Raw genomic sequence first — 23701 nt, 5'->3', positions numbered from 1 at the left:
GCTAAGAATATCCTCGGTGCCAGTGAGAAAAGCAGGGTTTGGCTGTGGGGAGGTGGTGCCTCACTCTGGGCAGTGTGGGGCCTCAGGCTTCCTGAGGATAAAAAGGGGCTGCAATTCCGCAGGGAAAGTGGAAGGTTGCTTGTTGTTTTGGAGCAAAACAGAGCTATTCTGAAAAAATATTTGTGGAAGCATGATTAATTGTTAAAAAGGAAGAGAAGCATTACACAGTTCTCAAATGATACCTGGGTTCAGGAGTCTAGCGTGCATAAATGGTAGGGAGCTGAGAGCTTGTTCATTTTTCACCACAGTAATTCAGAACAAAAGTAGTTACATGTGCTGTCTGTGACTGAGTATCTCAACGAATTTATCATCTGTACTTATAATCAATCCTACTTCAGCAGAGGTATTAGGGTTTCCTATAACTGTACAATAGTCACTGGAGATCTCTGTGGCATTAGAGTGTACTTGGCATTTCGAAGCACTGCGCCCATACCCATATTTCTGGTAGTATCTATTTAATTTATATCCAGGACAGTTTTCTGATATCAGAGCATTCTTGATTAGAATCTGTACTTCTTTTCTGTCTCTGCTTTCCCTCTTCTTTCATCAGTCTCAGCTCAGGGGGAGGGTAATGAGGAGTACCTTCCTGTGAGTCATGGCTTTGGGTCACAGTGTTTAACCGGAAAGGAAGGCGACAAGGTGTGCTTTACTGGAAAGTCTGATTGAAAGATCTTTTGCTTCCCTGCTGGATGGAGCCATAATTATGTCTGTGATTTGGCTGTAGAGGAGGATGGGTAAAATAAAATACTAAATCATTAATAACAGTGGAGCTGTATTTATTTTTTTCTCATGCTGAATTAATAATCTTTCTTTAAATTTTTAAGAAAAAGGAAGCAGTACTTCACAGATTTAAACCATATTTTTATTTTTTTGAAACTTTATATGTGTTGATGTATTGAGTAGCCAGTAAATGTGAAATTATATTTGTGCTGCCATTTATCAAAAGATTATTTGTTTTTCACTTTGAGTGTAATTAATAGCAGCAGCCTTTTTAAACTTCCTGCCTTAGTATCAATCAATACAGACTCATTACCAAAAGCTGGACATCTGAAAGGTCTAGCATTATATAAAAAGCTGACATTTCAAAGATCGACTTTCATGCCCAATCAAGAATATAACCATCTTACATTTAAATCCTTTAGCATTCATTGTTTTGGAATTTTTATTCCAAAGTAGTACATTTTGTGAAGCTACCAGCAAGAAGAAGAGAACAGTTTAAGGACTGACTCTCCCTTTATTTGTTTCTACTGTATTTATACTGTCAGCTCCTTTTCCTTAGTTCAGTGATCAGCATTGGGTCAGGTCTGTATAAGCTGCAGACTACTTGCAGAAGGAGATTTTGAAGTAGGGCAGCAACCAGAGAGGATGGATATGGTGAATAAAAAAAGCATATATAGCCTCACACCAGCTTACATGAGCTTGTGTTTAAGGGTGCTCAGCTCTTATATTCGAAGCAAAATGAGAGATGAGAGATGCCATGTGCAGGAAAATGTGAGAAATTTGAAACAGCAAAAGCTGAATCCCTGTTCTTGTTATGATATAAGGTAAATACATTAAGTAATAGATTTAATATCTAAGCAGAACTGTTTGGAAGAAGCAAAACAACCAGGTACTTTAAAGAAGTTTGTTCCTTTATTTTATAGAAATAAACATGACAGCAGTCTATTAAGACTTTATAAAGTTCTGGTGCAGCAAGAAAGGACTGTTGCCATATCATTTCTGGTGGTAATAAATTTAAATGGTCTGGTTGTTATTAGAATGCTAATCAGGAAGGAAGCAGAAGTCTGTCCTTTTTTCATAAAGGGGTATAAAAAAGGTTACACACTTCAAAATGCAGAAAAGACAGAAATTAAAAGCTTAAATAACTGCAAACAGCAGGGTACGTCAGTAATGGAAGGGCTTCTTAAATGACTCTGACAGCTTTTGCAGGTGCACATACTCTGTCACTTTGCCTAGTGGAGCATTGAAAAAGTTTTATGGTTCTCCTTTTGAAATTTATTAAGGGTTTCTTTCTTTCTTTTTCTTTCTTTGCAAAGTAGTCTGGACATACCCCTCCCTTGCAGTCGTTTTTATTACAGCTCCTAAAGGAAAGTCACCTATTCAAAAACATGTGTTGCTTGTTGTCTCTGTGGTTAGCTCACAGAGTTGTAAATGCTGGAGAAGGTTGTTATTTACAGCCAGATACTTTCCTTTCCCTCCCTTCCCCCATATCTTTTTCTTTGTATGTAAATACCATTTTATTTGGTTTAGTTGTTGAAAGTTTCCCTGTATAATTTTATAATATATCCCATATCATTTAAATTGGTAACAAAAGTGTTTTTTTCAAAGAGTTTGACCATCAGGAGCTAAGAGTTCTTCTTTTGGAGGGAGGTTTTAGATTTATCAACTTGTCTGTTACATTCCTTTATATAATTATTTGTGCTTTCACTAACACACTTGCATATTACTGTTCATAGATGTTCTGAGGGGCCACTGCAATGCCTGTGTTGTCTGCTGGTTCTGATTAATTTTATTCAGCTCCTGTTTGTCAAAGACACAACTTTTCTTCCTTTTTTCCCCTTTTTTTCTTGAAGCTTGATATCTGTCCTCTTTGAAATATTATTTATCATTTCAACAAATCAACAAGTGTTACCTTGCAGAATTTTATTCCATTGGCAGAGTTAATTCCTCTACAGATGAACAAGTGTCAGTTTCCATTTTGTTTTCTGCACCTTCTCAACATTTAAAAAAATCTTCTTCCCTGCAAAATCTCATATTTATGTTAGTAGGAGTAAATGTGATGGCAACATTTGATGCAAATTCAAAAGAAAGTGAGAGAGGCAGACAGGATTTTGCCTTCCAGGAGCCAGTTCCAGGTTAGAGCTTGAATTACAATGAATGTCATGTCAGAATTTTCTTGGGGAAAATTCTGTGTTACCAAAATTCCTAGTGTTACCAAATCAAAGTATTTAAATTTTCCCAGTGAAGATAAGTACTTAAAGCTTCAACTTTTAAACCAGAACCAGTGACTGTGCTTGTGACAGGGATCAGTAAGATAACCAATCACCAGTATCAGTTAACAGAGGGATTTACTTCCCATTACTTACAACAGGAGAATGTTTGCTTGCAACAGTGGTGGGAACAGCACTATGAACTCAAAAATATGAAGGAGTTAGAAATAGTTTGTTTCTCTGCATTCCATCCTGTACCTTTTGCTCAGAACGAATCTTAGTTAGGGTTGTTTGATGGGTTGTAATACTCTAATAATTCTCTCATTTTCCATCAACTATTAACTTGGTTTAACACATAAAGAACCATATGTTTCCTCTTTGAGGGCAAAGAGCTGTGGAAAGTGTTATCAAAACTTGCTGCTTTAATTAAATTCTCTCTTGTTGAACAGAAAAAAATGTCTGTCTCAGTCTCTAAAGAGTGAATACTGAGACATTCCTGTAAATAATGGGGGGGTGGGGAGTTACAGAGAGCGTCCTGGTATTTGTAGAACACTGACAACATCTGTAATAGGTAACATACTGAAATCCTCACAGTATGAGATTTTCAAGCTCCTGTAGTCTGAAATTAAGGCCATATTTCTTCCCCATCAGGGGCTGGTTGCAGGTTTAGGCATTTGGTGAACTGCATGATAAGATGTGGGCAGTAGCACTTCTTACTTGCTTATGATTTTCCTCAAAGTTAGCTTATGCTGTTTTTCCTCTGTACAAATTCCATCCATATGTCTTTAAATTATTAGTGGTTATCCAGGGTTCACAATATCTTCAGTGCATTGATGACCAGTATAGTTAAACTTCCCATACAAAAAGTTTTTGATACAAAACCAGTATGAGAGTTGTATAGTCCTGAAGATAGTCATTTGTGAAGTACAAGTGATTAAAATTCCTGATTTAAATGTTCTGGTCAGGATAGAGACATTTTCCAATTATTGTGGAATTTTTAGACTATTTTTGTTTGCTGAATAATAATGTGATGTAATAGGTGAGTATTCTGTACAGAAATGTGTGAATTTACAGCACACCAACTCCACCATGCAAAGTCCTCTTGGGGTGCTCTAAGTGTGCACTGGGTTGGAATTAATAGTAATCCACAGTAAATTATCCTGCACAAAGGCATTCCTAGTGCCAAGTTCCTGAACTGGATATTATTTACTCTGCAATCCTGTACAGCACCGTTACATAAATGTAGCTTCATAAAGAGACTCCCAACTTTCTTTGTATTTGCTGCTTCAAAAGTCAATTTTTCTTCATGCTCAATAGACCAAAGCTTGGTAAATATTTCTACCAGAAAGTACTAAACCACAGTGCTTTTTGTGATATGCTTTCAAGAAAGGGTAGCTGGTAGACTTGAGTGATGCTTTTCCTCCAATATCCAGTCTTCTGCTAATCAATGCTTTGCATAAATAATAAGGCACACCAGGCTTTGCATAAATAAGGAGGCCCTCCATAGGCCATGAAGAGAATGGTTCTCTTTAATTGGTGGTGCTTGAGGACTTGGAGCAGCCTTTACAAGCCTTGATCAATATGTGGTTTTTCTCAGCAAGTGCTCAGAAGCCCTAATGAGTAAAGTGGCAGGTGGTCTCCAAAGAAGTAATGCTGAAATAGAAAAAATAAACAAAATTATAATGTTAATTGTCCTTCCTCTAGACTCGTTTCAACCAGCGCCTCAGTAACCAGGATGATGCCTTGGATGAAGATGAAGATGATGAAATTGAGAGAACAAGCAAGTAAGGAGCCTGTCTGGATGGGTTATGTATGTATAGGAGAGAGGGTAACAAGTGTTATTCAGCAAAGTAGAATTCAAGTGACACATTTTTCTCCTGTCCAGGCTGCTAGCTCAATTCTTGATCTAGATGATGTCAAGTAGTTTAGGATTTAAATCTGCTTTAAAAAGAGGGACAGGCTATTATATCTTTTCATTATTTATAGTGTCTAGAAGGGCTTGACATAATCCTCAGTCTTCACAGCCTCCAGATAAAAAGACTACATACACAAAGAAAGAGCAAAATATTCATCAACGTGGTGGGGAGTGACCTCAGCCAGTCAATTCTTTAAGGCTTGTGTGGTGGCCATGATAATGGGACATTTTTTGAAGTGTCTGAAAGACATATAATGTCTTGGGGATTTTTTGTTGAGGTCTTCCTATATGAGAACTAAAGGAAAAGTGTAAGTTGAGGCTTAAGCTGGATTGAGGCAGTTTCTGAATTGAGGAGTTGATTGTTGATAATGAACATCTGGATATAAACCAGAAAGGACATTGAAAGCAAAATCAAGCAGTTTAAGCTGTGATATAGGGAAGATGAAGCTAGTGAAATGTTAAAAGGATACAATGAAAACAGTGGGCCATTGAAAACTGCCTTTGTAGCAGTACTGATGGACAGAGTTAGAAAAAGACCATGATAGAATGTGGGTCTGAGGTAAAGATATTGCAATGAACAAGAAAGGAAATAAGAGACAAAAGCACCAGTTGTCCTTGCAGATAGGCAGTACTTCAGTAAATCTGCCTATGTGATGGAGGAAGAGTTGCAGTAGCAGTCTTGCCAGAACAAAATGTTTGGCTAGGCCAGGAGGCAGCTGATGGTAACTGCATCTCCATCAATGCCATATATCTGTGCTCAGGAAAATTATTGAGTAGCAAGATATTCCAGGTTGATGTTCCCATTCAGAGCTCTTGAAATGGATTCCCCTATGTCCTTTCAGAAGTGGCTATAATAAATGGCTTTTATGTTCCTATCTGATGGAAAAGTTTTGTTTTCAGGTTATCATCAGAAGACAGTGAAGAAGCTTCTGCTTACTTTTATGATAGTGATGGTTCTGGTGAAACTGGAATAACTCAGCATCAAGGAGAAATGGACTTGCTTGGAGAGATTCTGGACACGCTGAGCACACATAGTTCAGATCAAGGAAAGCTCTCAGGAGCAAAGAGCCTGGATTTCTTCAGATCAATGGATGACATTGATTACAAGGCTGAGGTTAGTCTTCTTTCATTTGAAAACCAACCCAAGTCCATTTGCAGTGGAACCCTGCACTTGTGGAATGAACAACATGCAGCTCAGACACTGCAACACAGTTCTTAGAATTGCTGATGTGTCTTCCTAGGGCTATATAACCGTACACTCATGCTGGCCACTGCATGATGGTTTTTTTCCAGCCAAGAAATTCTCCAGGTTACTAAGTCATCTTGGAACAGTATTTTTCCCTTAAAGTAGTAACCACATAGAGAGCTGTGAACAGTATAATAATTTACTTAATCAAATAGTTTAATACTATATTTATATTTTTTTTCTGTTAAACCTGATATGCCTTGAGCTGATCTGGGATTTTTTTAATGCAGTTTAAAAGGCATTTTTCACCTTGTAGACTTAGACTAGTCATAGTGATACGATGATATTTCCTTCTTGATTTAAGTCATGGAATCCAGATGGTAATTGTAGCTGAAACACTGCTAGAATAGTACTCCAGACTTTTCTAAGAGGGCTCCTTGTTCCTATTTTAGGTAGAGTTGCACTGGTCCTTTAGTGTAAACACACTGCTTGCCTACAGTTTTAAAACTTTCACCAAGTCACTGCTGTAGTATTAGCCAAAAAAGCTTAGTGTTTTTGAATTCCAGCACATGTCAGCTGTCCAACACTTACTTTTGCTGAAAGGGATCCTATAGTAGAAGATTTGTTACTGGAGCAGCGAATACTGATGCAAATATTTATAAAGCTTGTAAAATTTTATATTATGAGTGTCACGCGGGGGTTAGATTAATAAAATGCCTGGTTTTGTTTGACAAAAAAACTTTAATATTGAAAATTGGTATAATTAATTACTGAAGCAAAGAGGAAATGCCATCTGGTTTTAGTTTTAGTCCCCCTCCCTCTCATATTATGGGTACAAACGAGAAAAGCGTGTCTTTGTTCACTGTCAAAACTGCTTGTGCCAAGACTGAATGGACAGAGGAGACAGAAATCCTTCCTCTTTGTGGTACCAGAGGCAGTCCTTAGGCTAAGAGACAGTGTTCTCTGAGGAAATGTAAAAACACTTGGCCTTGCATTGTGTCTGGGATAGTTGTTTTGTAGCACTGAGCCCCAAAGGGAATCCATGATTTAGGAACCTATGAAATCCCTTCCAGTACTTGTGTTTCAAAAATACCAGTGTAGAGATGTTTCTTGTGACATTAACTATGGACACATGTTTTTTCTTTCAGAACAAGTCAAATGCACCTAGTGAGAGCAACCTTACCCTGCTTTGCAGCAGTGCTAATGACCAGGCAGAGTGGAACCTTGGCCAGGATGACAGTGTCCTCCATGGGAAGCAGCTCCCCCCATCACCAAGGAAGCAAGTTTCTTCTGGTGGCCAGAGAGAGTCTCTCTCAAGGATGGAAGAAGAAAGGAGTGGCCAAACCTTTACTACTGACAAGATGGACACCACTAGTTTGACATCCCTGTCTCCAATACGACCAAGTGCCCAGTTTAATTCCCTAGAAAGTTTCAAAGCAGGCTTTTCTTCCTGTCAGGATGCAAAGCCTAATGAAACACTAAGCAATACCTCAGAAGATCAGCTCCCAGCAGGTCTTGCTCAACAGCCATCCATTCTGGTCCCTTGGGAGAAAGGTGGGAAGGAAGGAGATGAAGCTCCAGAAGAAGGTGGACTTCTTCAAGAAGTGGTGTCATTATGTAAACTGAATTCTGCTTTTCACTATGGTTTAAATATTTCAAAGGATAGCTTATCCAGCAGTAGGAGTGGAAATAAAACGTAAGAAAAGTAGGAAAATAAAAACTTGACTCCCATCAGATGTTAAAGGGAGACTACTCAGGACTCCATGTAACTCCATATAAGATGATAACCAAAAAATTTAAAGGAATAAGAGATCTTCAGTTGTAAAAATAATTCTCTTCAGTTGAGTGTGCATTTTCTGCCATTGGACATCTGCTTCTATGTTTACTCAGTTCATTTGCTGGCTGTAGTTAGGTCCACAAAATGGAACTAAATGTATGAATGCACTCTCAAATCAGGTACTAGTTAGTCTCTATGTTTAAAATACAGCAAGTGTATGGTGCTTCCTAGCATTTGCTTCCTCTAAGCAGCAAGGGTGTCCCCTAAAGGTAGCCAGGTTTTGAAGGTACTATGTTAATCCCATTAGCATGAAATGAACCAAGCAATCTGATTTGTCTGAAATGTACAAATGTTAATATTTGTAATGAATAATAATTGCCTTAATCTTTTGAGAAGGGGTTTAACTGTCTTAGAAGATGAATGCAAATCTACAAAACAGCAATAATGATTTTCCATGGCAGGAATTTGCTTCAGCAAAGGTCGGGGGAGGAAAGGAGACTTTTTATAGATTAAGAAATTTCTTGTGACTATAACTTGGAACTTACTCCAGACTAAAACTGTGGCTCTGTCTTCCAGACTTCAAAAAGGCAGCATGTGGTTTTCTCTCTTCTATAAAGTACATGAAGTGCTGAATTATAATGTGACATTTATTATTCTGTTTACAACTAAGACACTTTAAAGACACATTATCAGTTTCCCTAGGTAGACTAATTCACCTAAAAATTCTCAGAAAGGAAAGTGTAAGTGGAATTGATAGATATATATTATTTTTTTATTTTCTGCAGTTTAATAGTTGGAAATCTAATTTGTGCCTGATTTGTAACACTAGAAAGCTTAATTTATAGATTCAGTTTGAGACTGCATATATCCAACTCTCATTTTAGGCAAGTTGGACAACCAAAAACTTTCTAAATTTAGTGAAGAAGACTAAATGGTCCTGGTGTATAATGTATTTAGAACAAGAATTTGTCCTCCTTCTGGCAGTGTTCCTGACAAATATTTGGATATTTAAAGTCTGAACATTTTTGATACTGTATGGAGCAGCTCTTTAATTTTTAAAATTTTCTTTGTCTTTTTCCATCTCACCATACATACCTTGTCTCCCCAACAGCTTAGGACAGAAGAGACAGTTAATCAGTTTCAGCAGATTGGAATTGTCAACTTTTAGGGATATTTGTGGTAAAGTTGATAGAAATTGCACAGGGGTATAAAAGGAACTCTGCCTGAGAAGAATGTTCTGCTCTTCTAAGTCATGAAACCTTTTTTCTTTCCCTCTTTGTCATGAATGATTTCTGTTAATCTCAGCCTAAGGCCTGAGTGAGCACATTTCTGGGGTTGGTATTTGGATCAGATTGTGCTTTAGTACCTCAATAATAGCTTGTAGCAGAGTTTCATATCAGTTGCCTCACTGAGGTTTATTAATTATTTTCCTTCTAGCTGACACAAATGGAAAAGGGTTTTTTGACTGCTTTCTTACAAGGTAGCTGACCTAAGGGAATTGCTCCATGTCATGGCAGAGGCACTGTTTGGAACCTCACCAGAGAGGCTCAGTAGAGTGAGACCTGGGCTTAGTGCAAAATTTCATCTTGCTCCAGAATGACAAAGGCTGTGCCAGTACTTGCCATGGAGGATGAGCCTCCAGAATTAACTTTTTTTAATCAGTGCAACAAAGGTAAAACATAGTAAAAGTTCAAATCTTGCAGAAATATCTGTGTCTGATCAAGCATGAACATTCTGCAGGGCATCTGAATTGCTGGAGAAATCTCAGTGTTCCAGAGTTAGCAGTTGTACATCCAGAACTCTGTACTCCAAACTATTTGTTTATTCTTTGGTTTCCATTTGTGCATCAACATGATACATTGTGGAATTTTGCAATACCAAAAAATGTTACTTGGCAAAATATTTTGCATTATTAGAAATCAAAAGTATCATAAAAATAATTAAAATCTTCACTGTCAGTGTTCCAAGTGGGTCAAGCCAAGTGGCTCATGTGCTGTTCAGATGAAAAAGTTCCAGAGCAACCTGATGGTTCATTGTTTAAAGCTGGCATTAGTGACTCGAGGGAATTCTTCTCCCTTGTGGGTAGTAAACATTGCCTAAGCATAGTGCTGCAGTAAGCAATACACAGATTTTTGTTCTTGTAGTACTTCTCACTCCTTCTTATTCGTCTCCTTGCATTTTGTGGTGAGAATTTCAAAGTTCAAATTTTCCTTTCCTCTGCACCTCACCTGATGTTTCTATCCATGGTTCAATCTAAGTTGCTTTGTTTCCTTCATTTATTAAAGTTAGTAAACAGTATTAATGTTTTAAGGAAAATAGAAAAAACCCATAAATTATGGCCATTATTACTTTCAAAACCATCAAACACCTAAGTCCAGGAATGCTGCCAGAAAATGGTTTTCAAAAATTACTGTCTAATACAGGCATAAATCTTACTGGCTTTACAAGAGGGTTAGATACTGAACAAATGATCACATAGGTTGTTCCATTTTCACCTTTGTGGAATAAATATGGAAGCCATGTGAGACTGCCAATATTCTTAAGTTTTTATAAGGATCATAAAATTGAAAGTTTGATAGTGGAATCTTTCAAAATCGAGGCATTGTTGTAATAATTCACAGCTTCATGGAGTGAAAATGCAGGCAGAAAAGAAGTAAACAGATTAAATAGAAGATGGTAAGATTCAATTTAGACTTACTTTAATTTCAGTCAAAATGTTTCTGTGCTTATGCTGCATTGTTTCCTTACTATTTACAAAGCTCATAGTTTGTTTACAATCATTAAATAATATGTCTTTTTTTGGTTTTGAACCTTGTATGGGTTCAGAAATAGCTTTGTCTTATATATATGTTGATTTTAAATGTAGGTACATTTTTTACTCTGTAATATACAGGATCTTTTCCACTTACTATCAGTGATCTTTTAAAAAGGCTAATATTTGTGCCTTATTTGAATAGAATTGCCAGTTACCAAATAGGTAAGAGTCCAAACTGATATTTCTGGTTCAACACTCTTGTTCTCTGTCCTTGTGATAATATAAAATTGTTTATTGGCTACATATGCAGTATTTTTAGTACCACAGTGGGTTCTATATTAAGATAAATTTTCCAGGTCCTGTACTTTGCAAGTTTTATACTTGTATGCTTTTTAGTTGTGGAAATCCTTCTAGTGTCTTTGAAAATCATCAACATTGATCACCAGCTTCTGGTGAGAACTGAATTCTGCTCAATCAGAGCTCCTGTGGTCTTCTTCAGAGGCATGTCTTTTCTTCAGGATCTCAAAAATCCTCCTGTTTCTCCTGTTTAAGGGAGATATCAGGTTATTTGATTAAGCTTTGTGGTCTGTTACTTACACATAGGAACAAATTTCTGATGTTGAAAGTCAAACCAGGACTTGAGATTAATATTTTTGAGTTCATTTTGCATAGATGTCTGCCTAAAATGAGCTGTATCACTCATCTGATTTGGGAGGAAAAAGTAAGGGCAATGGAAAGACAAAGGGATTCCTGGGCTATGCCAGTGCAGTGTGGTAAAGCAGAGCCTGGAAGTCCACAGGAGAGATAGTAACTTGGAAGAATTCCAGATTTCACTTCTAACTCAGTTACAGTGGTTCCAGCTCAATCTTTTAGGTAAAAGTAATGCTGCCTGTGGAGCTAACTCCCTGTGGGATTTGCAGAATGGATAATATGTTGTCCCAGTCAGAGCCTTCCCATTGACGTGTGTAGAGAAGGAACAAGGAAAACTGCAGATACCAGGGAAGGTCTGTGGATGCAGAGGTGATCCCTACCCACCCTCTATGCATGCAGAGGGCAGTCTGTGTAGAATAGGCAGTGGTTTGCTCTTCCATCTCACATTTTTGGGCATCATGTAGTTCTGAAAAATACTTGTTCTGAAGAAAAAAATGTAGTTGTAGAAGTTGTCATAGAAGTTGTTGACTGAACCCTTCCTTGTCATTTAGCATTTCAGTGGTGCTGCTGCTGTTGGGGTGGGATCATCAGAAACTCTCAGCACTGGCTGAAGTCCCCTCTCAGGCATTGCAACACAGACTTCAGGCAGAGTTTTAGACAAGTGCTGGGTGCTTCTGAAAATCCCACCCAATCTATTAGAAGAGTGTTTTAGACCTTAAAATTCTGTTTTAGATGTCTTCTCAGGTTTTAGGATGAGCTAGTTTACAACTTCGTGTTCTTGTAACCAATGTAAAGTCTAGGCAAAAGAACAGTTAGCCCAGGTGTTTAAAACAGCTTCTCTTTATCCACCTGCAGTCAATGATACTTAGTTCTACAGAACAATGTTTTGTTGGTGCAGCTGTCTAATAGAATTGCTAGGAGCATCTAAAATACTTTCTCTATGCATGTAAGTAATCAAAGAAACATTTCATGCAATAATCAAGTGCCAGCACGAGGCCCTTTTGCAAATGCCCCCTGTGTGATCCTGACTGTACCCTGTCCTGCAGGAAGAACCCCTAACCATGGACCTCCCTGACTCCTCAGGGAGAGCTCAAGAGGAGCTTTATTTCCAAGGAGTTAGCATCTCCTCCATTGGCACCAACCTCTAGCCCAGGTGAGACTCTAGCCAGTGAATTATTCCCAACAGCCTGAAATTTCAGGCTAAACAAATGTGGCTGATAAACAGCTTCTGTATTGCAAAGCTCAGGATGGTGAAGGCTGTCTGTTCCCAAGGTATTGCAGTAAATCCTTGAAGAATGAATGTAGAAATAACTGCACCAGCAAAACCAGTATGAATAGTGATGTGATTTGTCTTCAGTAACTTCTTTGCTGCTATTAGGCATGTCTGTCTGTTGTTTGCTTGTTAGCAGAATCTGAGCTGAGGAACGTGTCCTCATCTTCACCCCAGGAGCATGGACCACAGCTGGCCTTCAATTCATGGTCCTCAGGGTGTTGAAAGTAAAGGAATGGAAAGGGATGATAGGGTTGTTTGTACAAAACCTCCCTTGATCCATTTTGCCGTATCTGTTCCACAGTTCAGTCAGTGGCCAGTTCAAAGTACTTGACAGGTCTTGCTGAATGCTGCGTCATTTATTCTTGTAGAGTTTCCTGGTGAGTCCACAGCCACCTCAGTCTAGAGGGTCATCCACAACCCGTGTAGCTGGCAGGGCCATTGCCATCCTCTGCTGGGTTGGGGTATGAAGCAGGTAACACAGTTGGAAGTTACCCCAAGGTGTACTGTAGTAGAGGGTACTCAATTAAAATGTACTATTCAACACCTGTATTTAGAATCCAGTAACAGTATTAGCATTTGGAAAATAAGTTGAGTTCAAGTATGTTGACATTTATTGTGATTCTGTGTGAATTAATGTTCTTTCTGTTAAAAATAAGGGAGCAACTTGGTTGGAAGGGGGAAATGTGTTGACTTTCAAATCTTCAGTGAATTTTGTGCAATATTACTCCTTGTTTCAAAGTAATTTAGTAGTGCACATCTGCTTTCAAGCAGACCCATGAAATTGTATTTTTTAGAAATGTGTAAAATTACATGTAACTTTGAAATACAGTTGTATGATAAAAACATGAAGAAATCTATTCTAATGAGGCAAATGTATATTTTTAGTGACCGGGAATGATTATGGATGTCACAGTCTGTAGAAATAATAAGGCCTAAGCCAATATTCACATACCAGTAGTTCCAGGTGACTCTTAAAATTAAAACCTGGTTAAATTGAAGTAAGGATAACTATTAGAATTTATGATATTTAGTTTATGCTTTGATCACTTGTTAATCATAAAAAAGCTGAGGTGTTAAGCACTGCTTTTCAGGACCAGCAGTGACCCCAAGAATTTAGTTTGTGACATCCATAATTATCATAAGTCATTACTTAAAACATCTACTAATGTTGCCAGTATCCTTTTAAGTTTTTGTAAATTAATTTCTTTGTATATTGATGTACATTTTCTTTTAACCTTTGGTTTTTCCTTGAGACCTTCTTTAAATTAATATACTTGAATGAGGCAATAAAGCACTGTGGAAGAGCTAATCTTGGTGCAGCTTGCACACATGCACATCACATCTGTTACTTCATCATTTTTGAGGAGGAAGAGCAATTTAAAATGCTCATATATTTGGAATACTGTTAGTTTATGTTTGTTAATTTTAAATATGATGAGAAATGCCTCAACATGGAACAAAGCAACACCCTGTAATCTTGATGCTTCTCTTTTTTTTTTTTTTTTTGATAACATTTTTTTGATGACCCTTGAAAACCATTCCCAGTAATGTCCCTTATTGTGAGTCTTTAATACTTAAAAGAGAGGCATAAAGTACAGGATACATTGAGATTTTATTGATAATTTTGAGATTAAAAAATCTCACACACCAAACAACCAGCATTGTCCTTACAGTTTTGAAAATTTAGTTACTGACCTGTTAACAAAACTAGAGCCAAATTTACTCCATGCTTTTGCACCTTCTAGACTACTGTTCAAAGTCATCTTGAGAACTGTAATTCTGACCTTAGACTACTGTTAGTAGTGCACTGTCTAGATGTATTAAGTGAGCTGTGATGTGTGGTGTAGTTTGTTTTTTCTTTTTCCTTCCAAAGTTTGTGGCATCAGTAGAAGTTTTTGGTAAATTCCACGTGACCATAAAGTGCCCAACACTGTACTATAAAATAAAATTTAACAATATCTAAATTCCTTGGGTGATGCAGGTTCTTGTTTGATGGGTTGATCTGATGAGCATTTTCATGCTTATCAGGCATAAAGATTGATATGATCCAGTATTATTTTAGAAGTTTTTCTCCATTGAATGAACATTTCATTTTCTCAAATACAGAGAAAGCAAAATGTGTTTCCTTGAATGCAATAATGAGTTGATTAGTGCAAATGTTAAATGTTGATGTCCTTTGAAATTCCAGTGATATTTTGGATCTTTGAAAAACCTTAGCTAATAATTCCTTTTTGTTAAACACTTTTTCTTGGGCTCTAGATCTTCAAGTTACTGCCAGAAAAGTAGGTATATTATCTTTTTTCATAGGTTAAGAAATCAACATATTAAGAAGAAACGAGCAAGAAAAAGGTACGGTAATAACTGATGGGTGTTATGGTTTGAACCTTTCACATTAGATGTTTAAAAAGGTAATAATAATAATTGTGATCTCACCAAGTATTTTAGTGCTGCTCAGCCAAGTATTACCAGAGAGCTCTTGGGGATCCTGTTGGGAGGGAAGAGGGCGCCTGCCTGACCTCCTGAGAGCGCTGTGGTGGGATCTGCTGAGGGTGAGACTGTGCTGCGGAGAGCTGCTGGGGCCTGCCCTTTTTACAAACCTGGACAGCCCCTGCTCTTCTGCCCTGCTCCCCTGGGCTGCCTGCAGCCCCTCCTGCACCTTGTGGCCCTGTGTGAGCCCCTGGCACAGCTGTGCCCTGCCTTCATCCCCTCCCTCTGCTCTGGGGAGAGGCTGCTGCAGAAAGCACCTCTTGGCTTCCAGGGAGATGGAAAGAAAAGGAAGGTAGGTTTTATCTGTAACTTAGGGGGGAAAAACAATCTGTAAGGGGTGAGGTGACCCTGACTGGGTTCTGCTGCTCTATGCTTCTCTGGGGGAGGGCTCCTGACTCTTCCCCAGCTCCAGCGTGGAGGAATTCCTCCATGGGCTGTGGGTGGATCTCTGCCCCCATGGACTGCCCTGGGCTGCAGGACACAGCTGCCTCACCATGGGCTGCACCAGGGGCAGCAGGAAATCTCAGCTCTGACACCTGCAGCACCTCCTGGAGCAGCTCTGGCACTTGGAGCAGCTCCTGGAGCATCTTCTGGAGCAGCTGCTGCTCTTCCCTCATCACTGACCTCGGTGTCTGCAGAGCTGCTGCTTTCTCATACTCCCTCTCCTCCCTCTCAGCTGCTATTGCACAGGGTATTTACCCCCTTGACTGTGTTATCCCAGAGGTGCTGCCACTGTGGCTGATCAGCTCAGCCATGAATCTGTCCTGGAGCTGGCTGGCATTGTCTCCATCAGAGATGGGGGAAGCTTCTCACAGAAGCTTTTTAATGTAGTTGGAGGTGTATGACGATAATTCAGCTGGAATTTTCCATGGAATGGCTATGCATAATCTGTTATTCACTCTTCTATATTAAAAGCATTTTGATACCTTATGCAGGCAAACCATAGACACTATGGTTTCAATATTTATACAGTCAATCCACAGCTGATGAGAAAACTACAAATTATCTTGATAGAAAACAATGAGGGTGTGATTTTAACGCTTGCTGTTAGATCTGTGCTAGCTTACTGCAGCCAGCAGAGTGATACCAGCTGTGAAGTGTGGAAGCAAAGGGATCCTCAGTGCTAGATTTAGCATGGCACATCTTGTAGTCATTCCTTTGATTTTCTAGTAGATGTGTTGAAATTCACATGTTAAAATGATAGCTATGAAAATGAACTTTTTGTTGTAGGTCCAGATTATGAGTCAGTTGAAGATCTTATAAAGAGAATCTTTGCTGAAGGAGTGGGGAGCTATGAAGTCTTTCAGGTAAAGTTCACCTGCTTTCCTTAGTTTTTATCTCAGGGCATTTGAGAGTATGGTTGCAACATGCCTTCTGTGGATGTTTGAGTCAAGTTCTTTCAAACCCAAGAATGAGAAAGGACTGAAAATGAGGAGGTAATACCAAAAGGCAGTCTAAGTTAAGTAGCAGATTTTCCACAGATGGTGCAGCAGGACTCTTCCTGTCGATACAACACCAAGTGTCTGTGAAGAACTCAGAGGGGTTTGGGCTACCAGCCCTATGGTACCACCCTGGGTACCAAAGCTGGCTGAGGACTTGTGTCATTTGAGGGAAAAATGCAGCTCAAAGCACTGATTTACTGAGGACTTACTTAGAAGGAGAAATCAAAACCACTCCTATTCACTAGTAACTTCTTGGTTGTGCCTCAAAAGCAGATGAGAATTGCTTTTGCAACTCATTTTCACACAGTGCAGCTGCAGCCGATCCTGAATGATGGGCAAAGCATTTCATTTTCATTCCAGAACTCACTGTGTGTTAACCTCATGTTCACAAAATGAAAAATAACTTTATCAAATTCAGGGATTTAGATTTTTATTTGACATGACAAGCAATAACAACAACAACAACAAAAACCTAAGCAATGCCCGGAGTGTTGTTGTGGGTTTGCTGGTGTTCAGATAAAGCAGAGGAGAGTCTCTCTGCAGATTTTCACCAGTCAGAAAAAAATGCTAACAGCTTCTTGCACTTCAAAAGCCCAGAGGCAGTCAATCCTGTTGGAAATTATGTATGAAACATAAACAAGTGCTAGTTCTAAAAGCAAAGTTTGGGAAGCACATTTGGAATATGCTATGGGCTGTATATTATTTCCTTTTTGTGACTGCCTGTTTCACATTCCTTCTGAAAGTTGAAGGGCTGGGCTCCTGATGCTGTACTGCTCCACTGTTTTTTTATTTTTGGGTCCACTTCTTCTCTCAAATAATTGTCACTGAAAGATTGGGAAGAAAGCAGCAACAAACCCCCACCATACAACACTGAAAAAGAAAGGTACAGTGTGGCCTAAAATGCATCGACTAAATTTGGTTGTGAGGCTTTTCCTATTAGATCTGTTATGTGTTTTTAATTGTTAAGTCCTAAACTACTCAGTTTCCTGGATGAGACACAGTAGAGATGTACTCTGTCACGTACAGCTTACACAATCACTTGCCTACAAAAATTTGTTTTCAGCTGTGTGTAATTCTGTGAATAACTCAACTAAATTGTGGTACTCGGCCTTGAAATGTGCTTTAGAAGTGGTAGTTACAGCAGAAAGTTCTGTCCTGCCTACAGACCTCAGCTCAGTTCCATCCTTGCATTGGCTCCACATTCAGTAAAACATCACTGCATGGAGTCAGCAGTGTTCTGTTCACTGGTCCTTTTGAGAAAATAACCTGTTAATATAGTGCCACTTGTTTAGCAGTGAGGAGGATTATGTACCTAAAATGTTCAGCTGAATAATACATACAAATATCTGACATTTGGCCTGCTCTGAGAATAGGCGACATGCTTATTTAAAGATTTCGAAAATGTTAAAATGGTGAGGTAGAAATTAAAATGTCATTTTAAAATATTTGTATTTAACTTATCCGATTCAGTCCTATTCTACATTTCCCTTTGGCATATTCGTACTGGGGGTCACAGCAGCAGTCTGACATCACAGATCCTCTGAACGATATCCTGAACATTGTTGGCATTTCAGCCTAATTAGTTGCATCCTATTTTGTGATTTGTCTTTGGTCCTTTGGGTTGCTGGCCCAGGATTTTTTTTTAACCTTTTTTTTTATGCTCATCATTGTCTCATTTTAAATGTCAACAGACCAATATTTGTGTAATTGATTTTTTCCCCTTCTTTTCTCCCCAACATCAGAAAATTTGACAAGCGATTTCTACATCTGAGGCAGGCTACACAAGAAAAATCCATCCCAGGACTGAGTGACAAACACAAACTAATCCAGTCTGTGCAGGTCCTGAGTGCAGCCACATATTTTTCTGGCCAGTGCTCACTGGTTTAATAATTTGTGCTACCACTGGGCTGCCTCCAAAGGCAGATCTGCATCTCTTCTCTTGGGCTCATTTCTCATGCAAAAACCTGCTGGAGCTTCCTTCTCCCTGGGGTCAGGTTTATCACGGTTCTCTATGATCCTGCCATGGATCCCACTGGAGGAAATGGCTTGGCACTGGGCTTGTTCAACTGAACACTGAGGTTTTATACATTCCAAAAGGAAAGTTTCAAACTGCTGGTTTGCTTTAAATGACCCTCACTTGTGGCCACAGGAATATTTAAAATCTGGAAGAGCTGCAGTTACTGACATGTGAGGATGGACTGCCAGAAACTGAGGGACAGGAGCAGGGCCCCTCTTGCTCTTCTGGTTTGCTCCTTTTCCTGCTTTGTCACTGGGATCTAGGTCGAGGTTGCTCCTTTTGTGGGTGTTTCTAGGTCCTTGTAGCCAAGATGTGAAGCACTGTTCCCACAGTGGTGCTGCAGGCAGCCAGCAAGGAGAGCCTGATGCTTTTTCCTCTAAAACATTCCTGGGCTCCTGGCTGGTCCTAAAGTGGCTGTGGTACAGGCAGGGTGCCCCGTCTCAATGGATGCCCACAGCTTGTTGTATAGGCATCCTCCCCCTGTTTGCTGAGGAGGGATCAGAAGCAATTAAGGCTGCATTTATTTGTTTAAACTGTTCTGTCCTTTGAGCAAAAATAGTGGAAACACTCATCACATCCCCCCTGAAGACTTACACTTCCCCCATCTGCCTAACAATTGTGCAGTTACCTGTGCACAACTCCTGTTATCTGTGTGTCAGCTGCATGGGAGAGCTCAGTTGTTTATTTTGGGGGCAGAAAGCAGCTCTTTAACCTGAGGCTTTCTGTGCCCTGACTGCCTGGGCACTGCCAACACACAGCACAGGTGACAAGGGCCACAGCCAGCATGGTCACATTGCCTTAGGGTTGCTCTGCTCTGCCCTTCCCTCCCACTCCTCCCCTGCTGCTGCTCCTGCCGAATCCCTGCTGCCAAGAAGGGTTAGTGCAGGTGCCAAGTGAAACTGAGTGGGTTTAAATTGGAAACACACATTTTTGTCAGCGCTGGTTATTACAGTGCGTGCCAGTGGAAATTGAGCTTTTGCTGGAACTACAGGTGGAACCTGAAAGGTCACACACAATATTGAGCTGAGGAGAATGGCATGCTTCAAATGGTGCCATGAGGAGCATGGAACCAGATGAAGGCCTGTGTGTCTTTTCTCTGATCAAAATAGATGATTGAAAGCCATGATTTGGACATGCCTGTCTCTGTGGTGCTTGACAATGTTAGATGGATTGCTGGGGAAGGAATTGCTTTGTCAAATGTCTCTGGGGAGGGAAAAATCATGGCTTGATAAAATCAGAAATTAAAAGCAAGGTTTGTGAAACCAAGTCAAAAACAGCAAAGTCACTCAAATTGGTTGCAATATAAAATCTGCCGATTTTTTTTTATCCAATAAATATAATTTGAAAGAATGTAAACTCAGAAGAATCACAACTGAATTGAGACCTCTGCCTGGCCTTCAGTACTTCACCTGTGCCTTGATTCATAATTTATGCTTTGGCTTTTCACTGTGCAAGAGGTCTTCACACCTCATGGCTTGCATTATAGATGGAGGAGTTTAGGTTAAAAACATGCTTTTACTGTAAGGCTTGGGATGCTGCCCGCTCTCCACATCAAATTCATGTGTGCAATTTAAACAAGACCTCGCTCTGCTCCCAATAAATGCACACCAGATGTATCTTTTATAAATGTTAGGTTTTGCAGCATCTTGACACATGCCAGTAGTTTGAAGGCTGTGCATGCTTCAGTGGGGCATGAAAGCCCCATCCATTCATTCAACTGTGACATCTTGCAATAGTCAAAATTCTAGTGGTGTCAGCTATTCACTGCTCAGCTTTATTGAGTTACAATGCTTAATCTGATGCTCTTTTTTTTTTAATTGTTTTCAGAGGTGTCAGTTTTCTTTAGCTGAGAGGTGATTGAATAGCACAGGAAAAGGAACTTGGCCAAAATCCTCTGATCCGTGATTCCTGATGTTATGTGACATTACACATGTAAGGTTTGTCCTGCAGTGAGACTTGGGGCTTGTGTTAAATAAAACATAGAGCAGACATTTGGGGCTGAGGAAAAGACTTTGCTGTCTCTTATCTGGAGACAAGATTTCTGCTGTAGGACTATATTTATTATGGACATTTTAAAAAGCGTGTCAACTATTTTCTTTATTTAATACTGTAAATTAGATGAAGTTTATTATTAATTAGCATCTGTGGGAACAATAATCGCTAGCCAGATGTAGACAATGACAAAAATTGTGGCTTAGCTAATCACTGGCCAAAAACCTGGGTGGGCCAGATGCTTCCTCATGTCCTGCAGGAGCAGAGGGTGTATTTTTGAGGTGTGGGAAGTGAGAGGATTCCCTACTTGAGAATGGGCAGCTGCAGCTGGGAAGTAGTGTGACATATGGGTGTAAGTCCGTGAAATGTACTCTGAAAGTTTCAGATCACTCAGTTGTAGTCAATAGAAGGATAATTCAATTTTCATGAAATGAGTAAGAATTTTTGTGCTTCCTCAGTGAAAGTGAAACAAATCCATGGTGGTGGCAGTGCTGTTTGTGTTAGTCTTCCAGAGAACACAGAAAAGCAGTGTTTTCTATTTAAACCCCACAAGGTCAGATCATTATTATCTTTGGAGAGTGAAGTCTTAGCAACATCCAGTTACTAAAATATTGGCAAATGTGAGTTTCATGGTTTTGGAGCTGTTCCTCATGCTGAGGCTTAAGAGATGCTATTGATCTAGGCAGTAAAATACTCTTACCCAGAAATCCCTTTGGCACACTTGAATTCTCCTGCTTTGTGTTTTTGAAGAATACACAAACTTTTATTTAGATGTCTGAAAAACAAAAGGATTGGGAAATTTTTTTGTAAAAAACACCTAATGATGCTTAACATAGCCTGTGGCACAGAGTTTCTCATGGGCAATCTGTGACATGGAAACAGTGGCTGACACACACTTATCTAAGGAGGAGGTAAGAGTAATACTTCAAGGGATTTGGGTTCACCAAAGTGCTCTGTGGTTATTTGGCAGTGCTCAAAGTGCCCTGCCCTGGGTGCACAGTGCTGCTCTGGCTGCAGCACAGGATGCTGCTGCTTGAGTTTGGTTGGTTACATGCCAGCATACTGAGAAAAACAAATTCTCACAAAAGTTCACATTCACCTCTCTCCTGGGTGTATCATTTTTGCAAAAGAGCTGTTGTTGCCAAGAGAATTTTTAGCAACCTCTTTGCCTTCATGGCAGGCCTTTAGAGGGATGGGGTGAGCACAGATGCCCCTTCCAAGAGGATCAGAGGACAGGGGTGTGGGAATGGCAGGCCTCAGCTGGGAAAGAGAGTGCAGAGTATGGAAGGGACCAGAAGTGAGAGGCAGAGCTGGTCCATGACCTCAAAGGCATCTTTTCACTGTTGGGAGTGGTTTCTTTGCGTGCTGCCTCCTCAGTTTCTGCTGTTTGGGAAGTCAGCTGTTCCCAGGCCATGAGGGCAGGGCTGGGCACTGCTCAGAGGGAAGGAATTGTGTCCTACCTGGAGGTGTCCTGTTCTGCAGCCAGGCTGCAGAGGAGCTGAACTGCTCCCAGGGTGCCCTGTCAGGGTGCTGGTGCTTTAGAGGCAGCAGGACTCTTGGCTTCTGAGGTCATTGACCTTTATTGAAAAGTAACAGAAAGGCTTTTGAAGAGAGCAGAAAATGAGACTTCCATTAAGTGAAGCAAATCCTTACAGCTCTGCCACTTTTCTGCCTGTGCTCATCCACAGTGCTGGGAAGACAGCAGTAATTTCAAAACCAGAGCATATACAACTTTTCAGCCTGTATAAATTAGCATCTGTGGGGCTCTATTATTTGTGCCACCCTGGGACCTGGCACAAACATCCTTTTGATGTTCCAGGACAGTGGATTGGTGTGGCTGCAGCAGAGGATGGTGCAGATTGCAGTGCTGAGCCTTGCAGCTCCCACTGTGCACCTCCTTCCCAAGTATGGAAAATGTTTGTTGATCACTTGACTTCTAATGGCAAGCTTGACTTCTTAAACTGCAAATATCATTCTGATCTGGGGATCATTTCCTTTGTAATTGCATGATGAAAGAATCCCATAAAGCAAAAATAATACAGGCTTTGATATAATCCTTATTTATTGGTCATTTTGATACTGCACAGAGAAAAACAGTAATAAGAATACAGCATCTAAACTGTGACCATATTATGTACATCTAGAGAAAGAAACAGTTAATTTTACATAAAACAGAGAAGGCACATAATGCAAGGTAATGCTCACTGTTTCGCAGGTTGGATGCCACCTTTTTCCAAGGAAAAGGGAATGGACCATGCACGAGGGATAAGTTCCTTCATTCTTCCCCTGCCTGAGTGTCTTTGGAGGGATTTGGTGCAGGGCAGACTGTGTGTTTTAGCTAGCACCCCTCTTTCTTTGTAGAAGGCTATTAGGCATGAAGAGAAGGTTAAATATGTACAGCTAGGGAGTATATTGAGCTTTTTTTTTTTTTCTTTAATGGATAGGTTGCAAGTGGTCATGAATAATATATTATGCTTCAAGCTTTTGAGTCAAATAGTGAAAGAGATTAAACAAATGGAATTTTGAAACATTTTAAGTCTTTTATGTGGAGATTCCACCACAGTAGTAGAGGTTACCAGTGCCTTTTTGGGAACCAGAAGCCAATTTCAATATTTTTCCCTTATAGCAGCACACATGCTCTCCACAACTCCTGGATGTTATTGCTCCTCCCTGAATGTCTGTGCTTCTATACATTCTATTAAACCCCTGGGAAGAGAAGCAGAAAATACCTTGGCATCTGCTATCTCTGTCTTAATCTGTGGGTTATATTTAATCAGGGATGTTATTAGACACTCTTTAAAATGTATTCTCTTTTGTTTTAGCTGTTGTTCCCTGGTTGAGACATGGCCCAGAAAGGTCAGTCTTCCTAACCATGTATATTGTGGTCAGTATAGCATGTTCATGATACAACAGCTTGGGGACTTTTTGTGCTTCTCCAGGCTGCTATTGAGCATTTCCAGCTGCAGCATCTACCTTCCTGCTGCCTTTGGATGTGGCTTCATTAATTCAGATTTTCAGGAAGTGTGTTTGGAAATGACATTTGTTGCCTTCTGGGTTTTTTTTTTGTTTGTTGCTTACAAGATCATAGAGTTTTGAATATTTCACATTTTAATCCCTCTTTGAAGTAAAACATGCTCCCTGTGAGTTCCCCTACACAGACCTGTTTCAATAGGTACTTCTCATTCCTGACTCACCATCATCCTCCCCACTGTTCCT

General features: G+C 39.7%; 1 protein-coding gene across 2 annotated transcripts in view; it reads left to right on the top strand.

Moving 5' to 3' along the window:
* Positions 1–14511, top strand: part of DENND1B (DENN domain containing 1B) — a 150675-nt gene extending 136164 nt beyond the window's left edge. For both annotated transcript variants that reach the window (XM_058030591.1, XM_058030590.1), the window contains 3 exons: positions 4695–4774; positions 5806–6019; positions 7240–14511. In XM_058030591.1, coding sequence (XP_057886574.1) covers positions 4695–4774; positions 5806–6019; positions 7240–7791 — 846 coding nt within the window. In that variant the 3' untranslated portion in view covers positions 7792–14511. The remainder of the gene's footprint in view (positions 1–4694; positions 4775–5805; positions 6020–7239) is intronic.
* Positions 14512–23701: the final 9190 nt, after the last annotated feature.

Source organism: Melospiza georgiana, chromosome 9, assembly GCF_028018845.1.
Source record: "Melospiza georgiana isolate bMelGeo1 chromosome 9, bMelGeo1.pri, whole genome shotgun sequence".
NCBI classification, from domain to species: domain Eukaryota; kingdom Metazoa; phylum Chordata; class Aves; order Passeriformes; family Passerellidae; genus Melospiza; species Melospiza georgiana.
The sequence above is the reverse complement of the archived record's forward strand: the minus strand, read 5'-3'. Positions and strand labels throughout refer to the sequence as shown.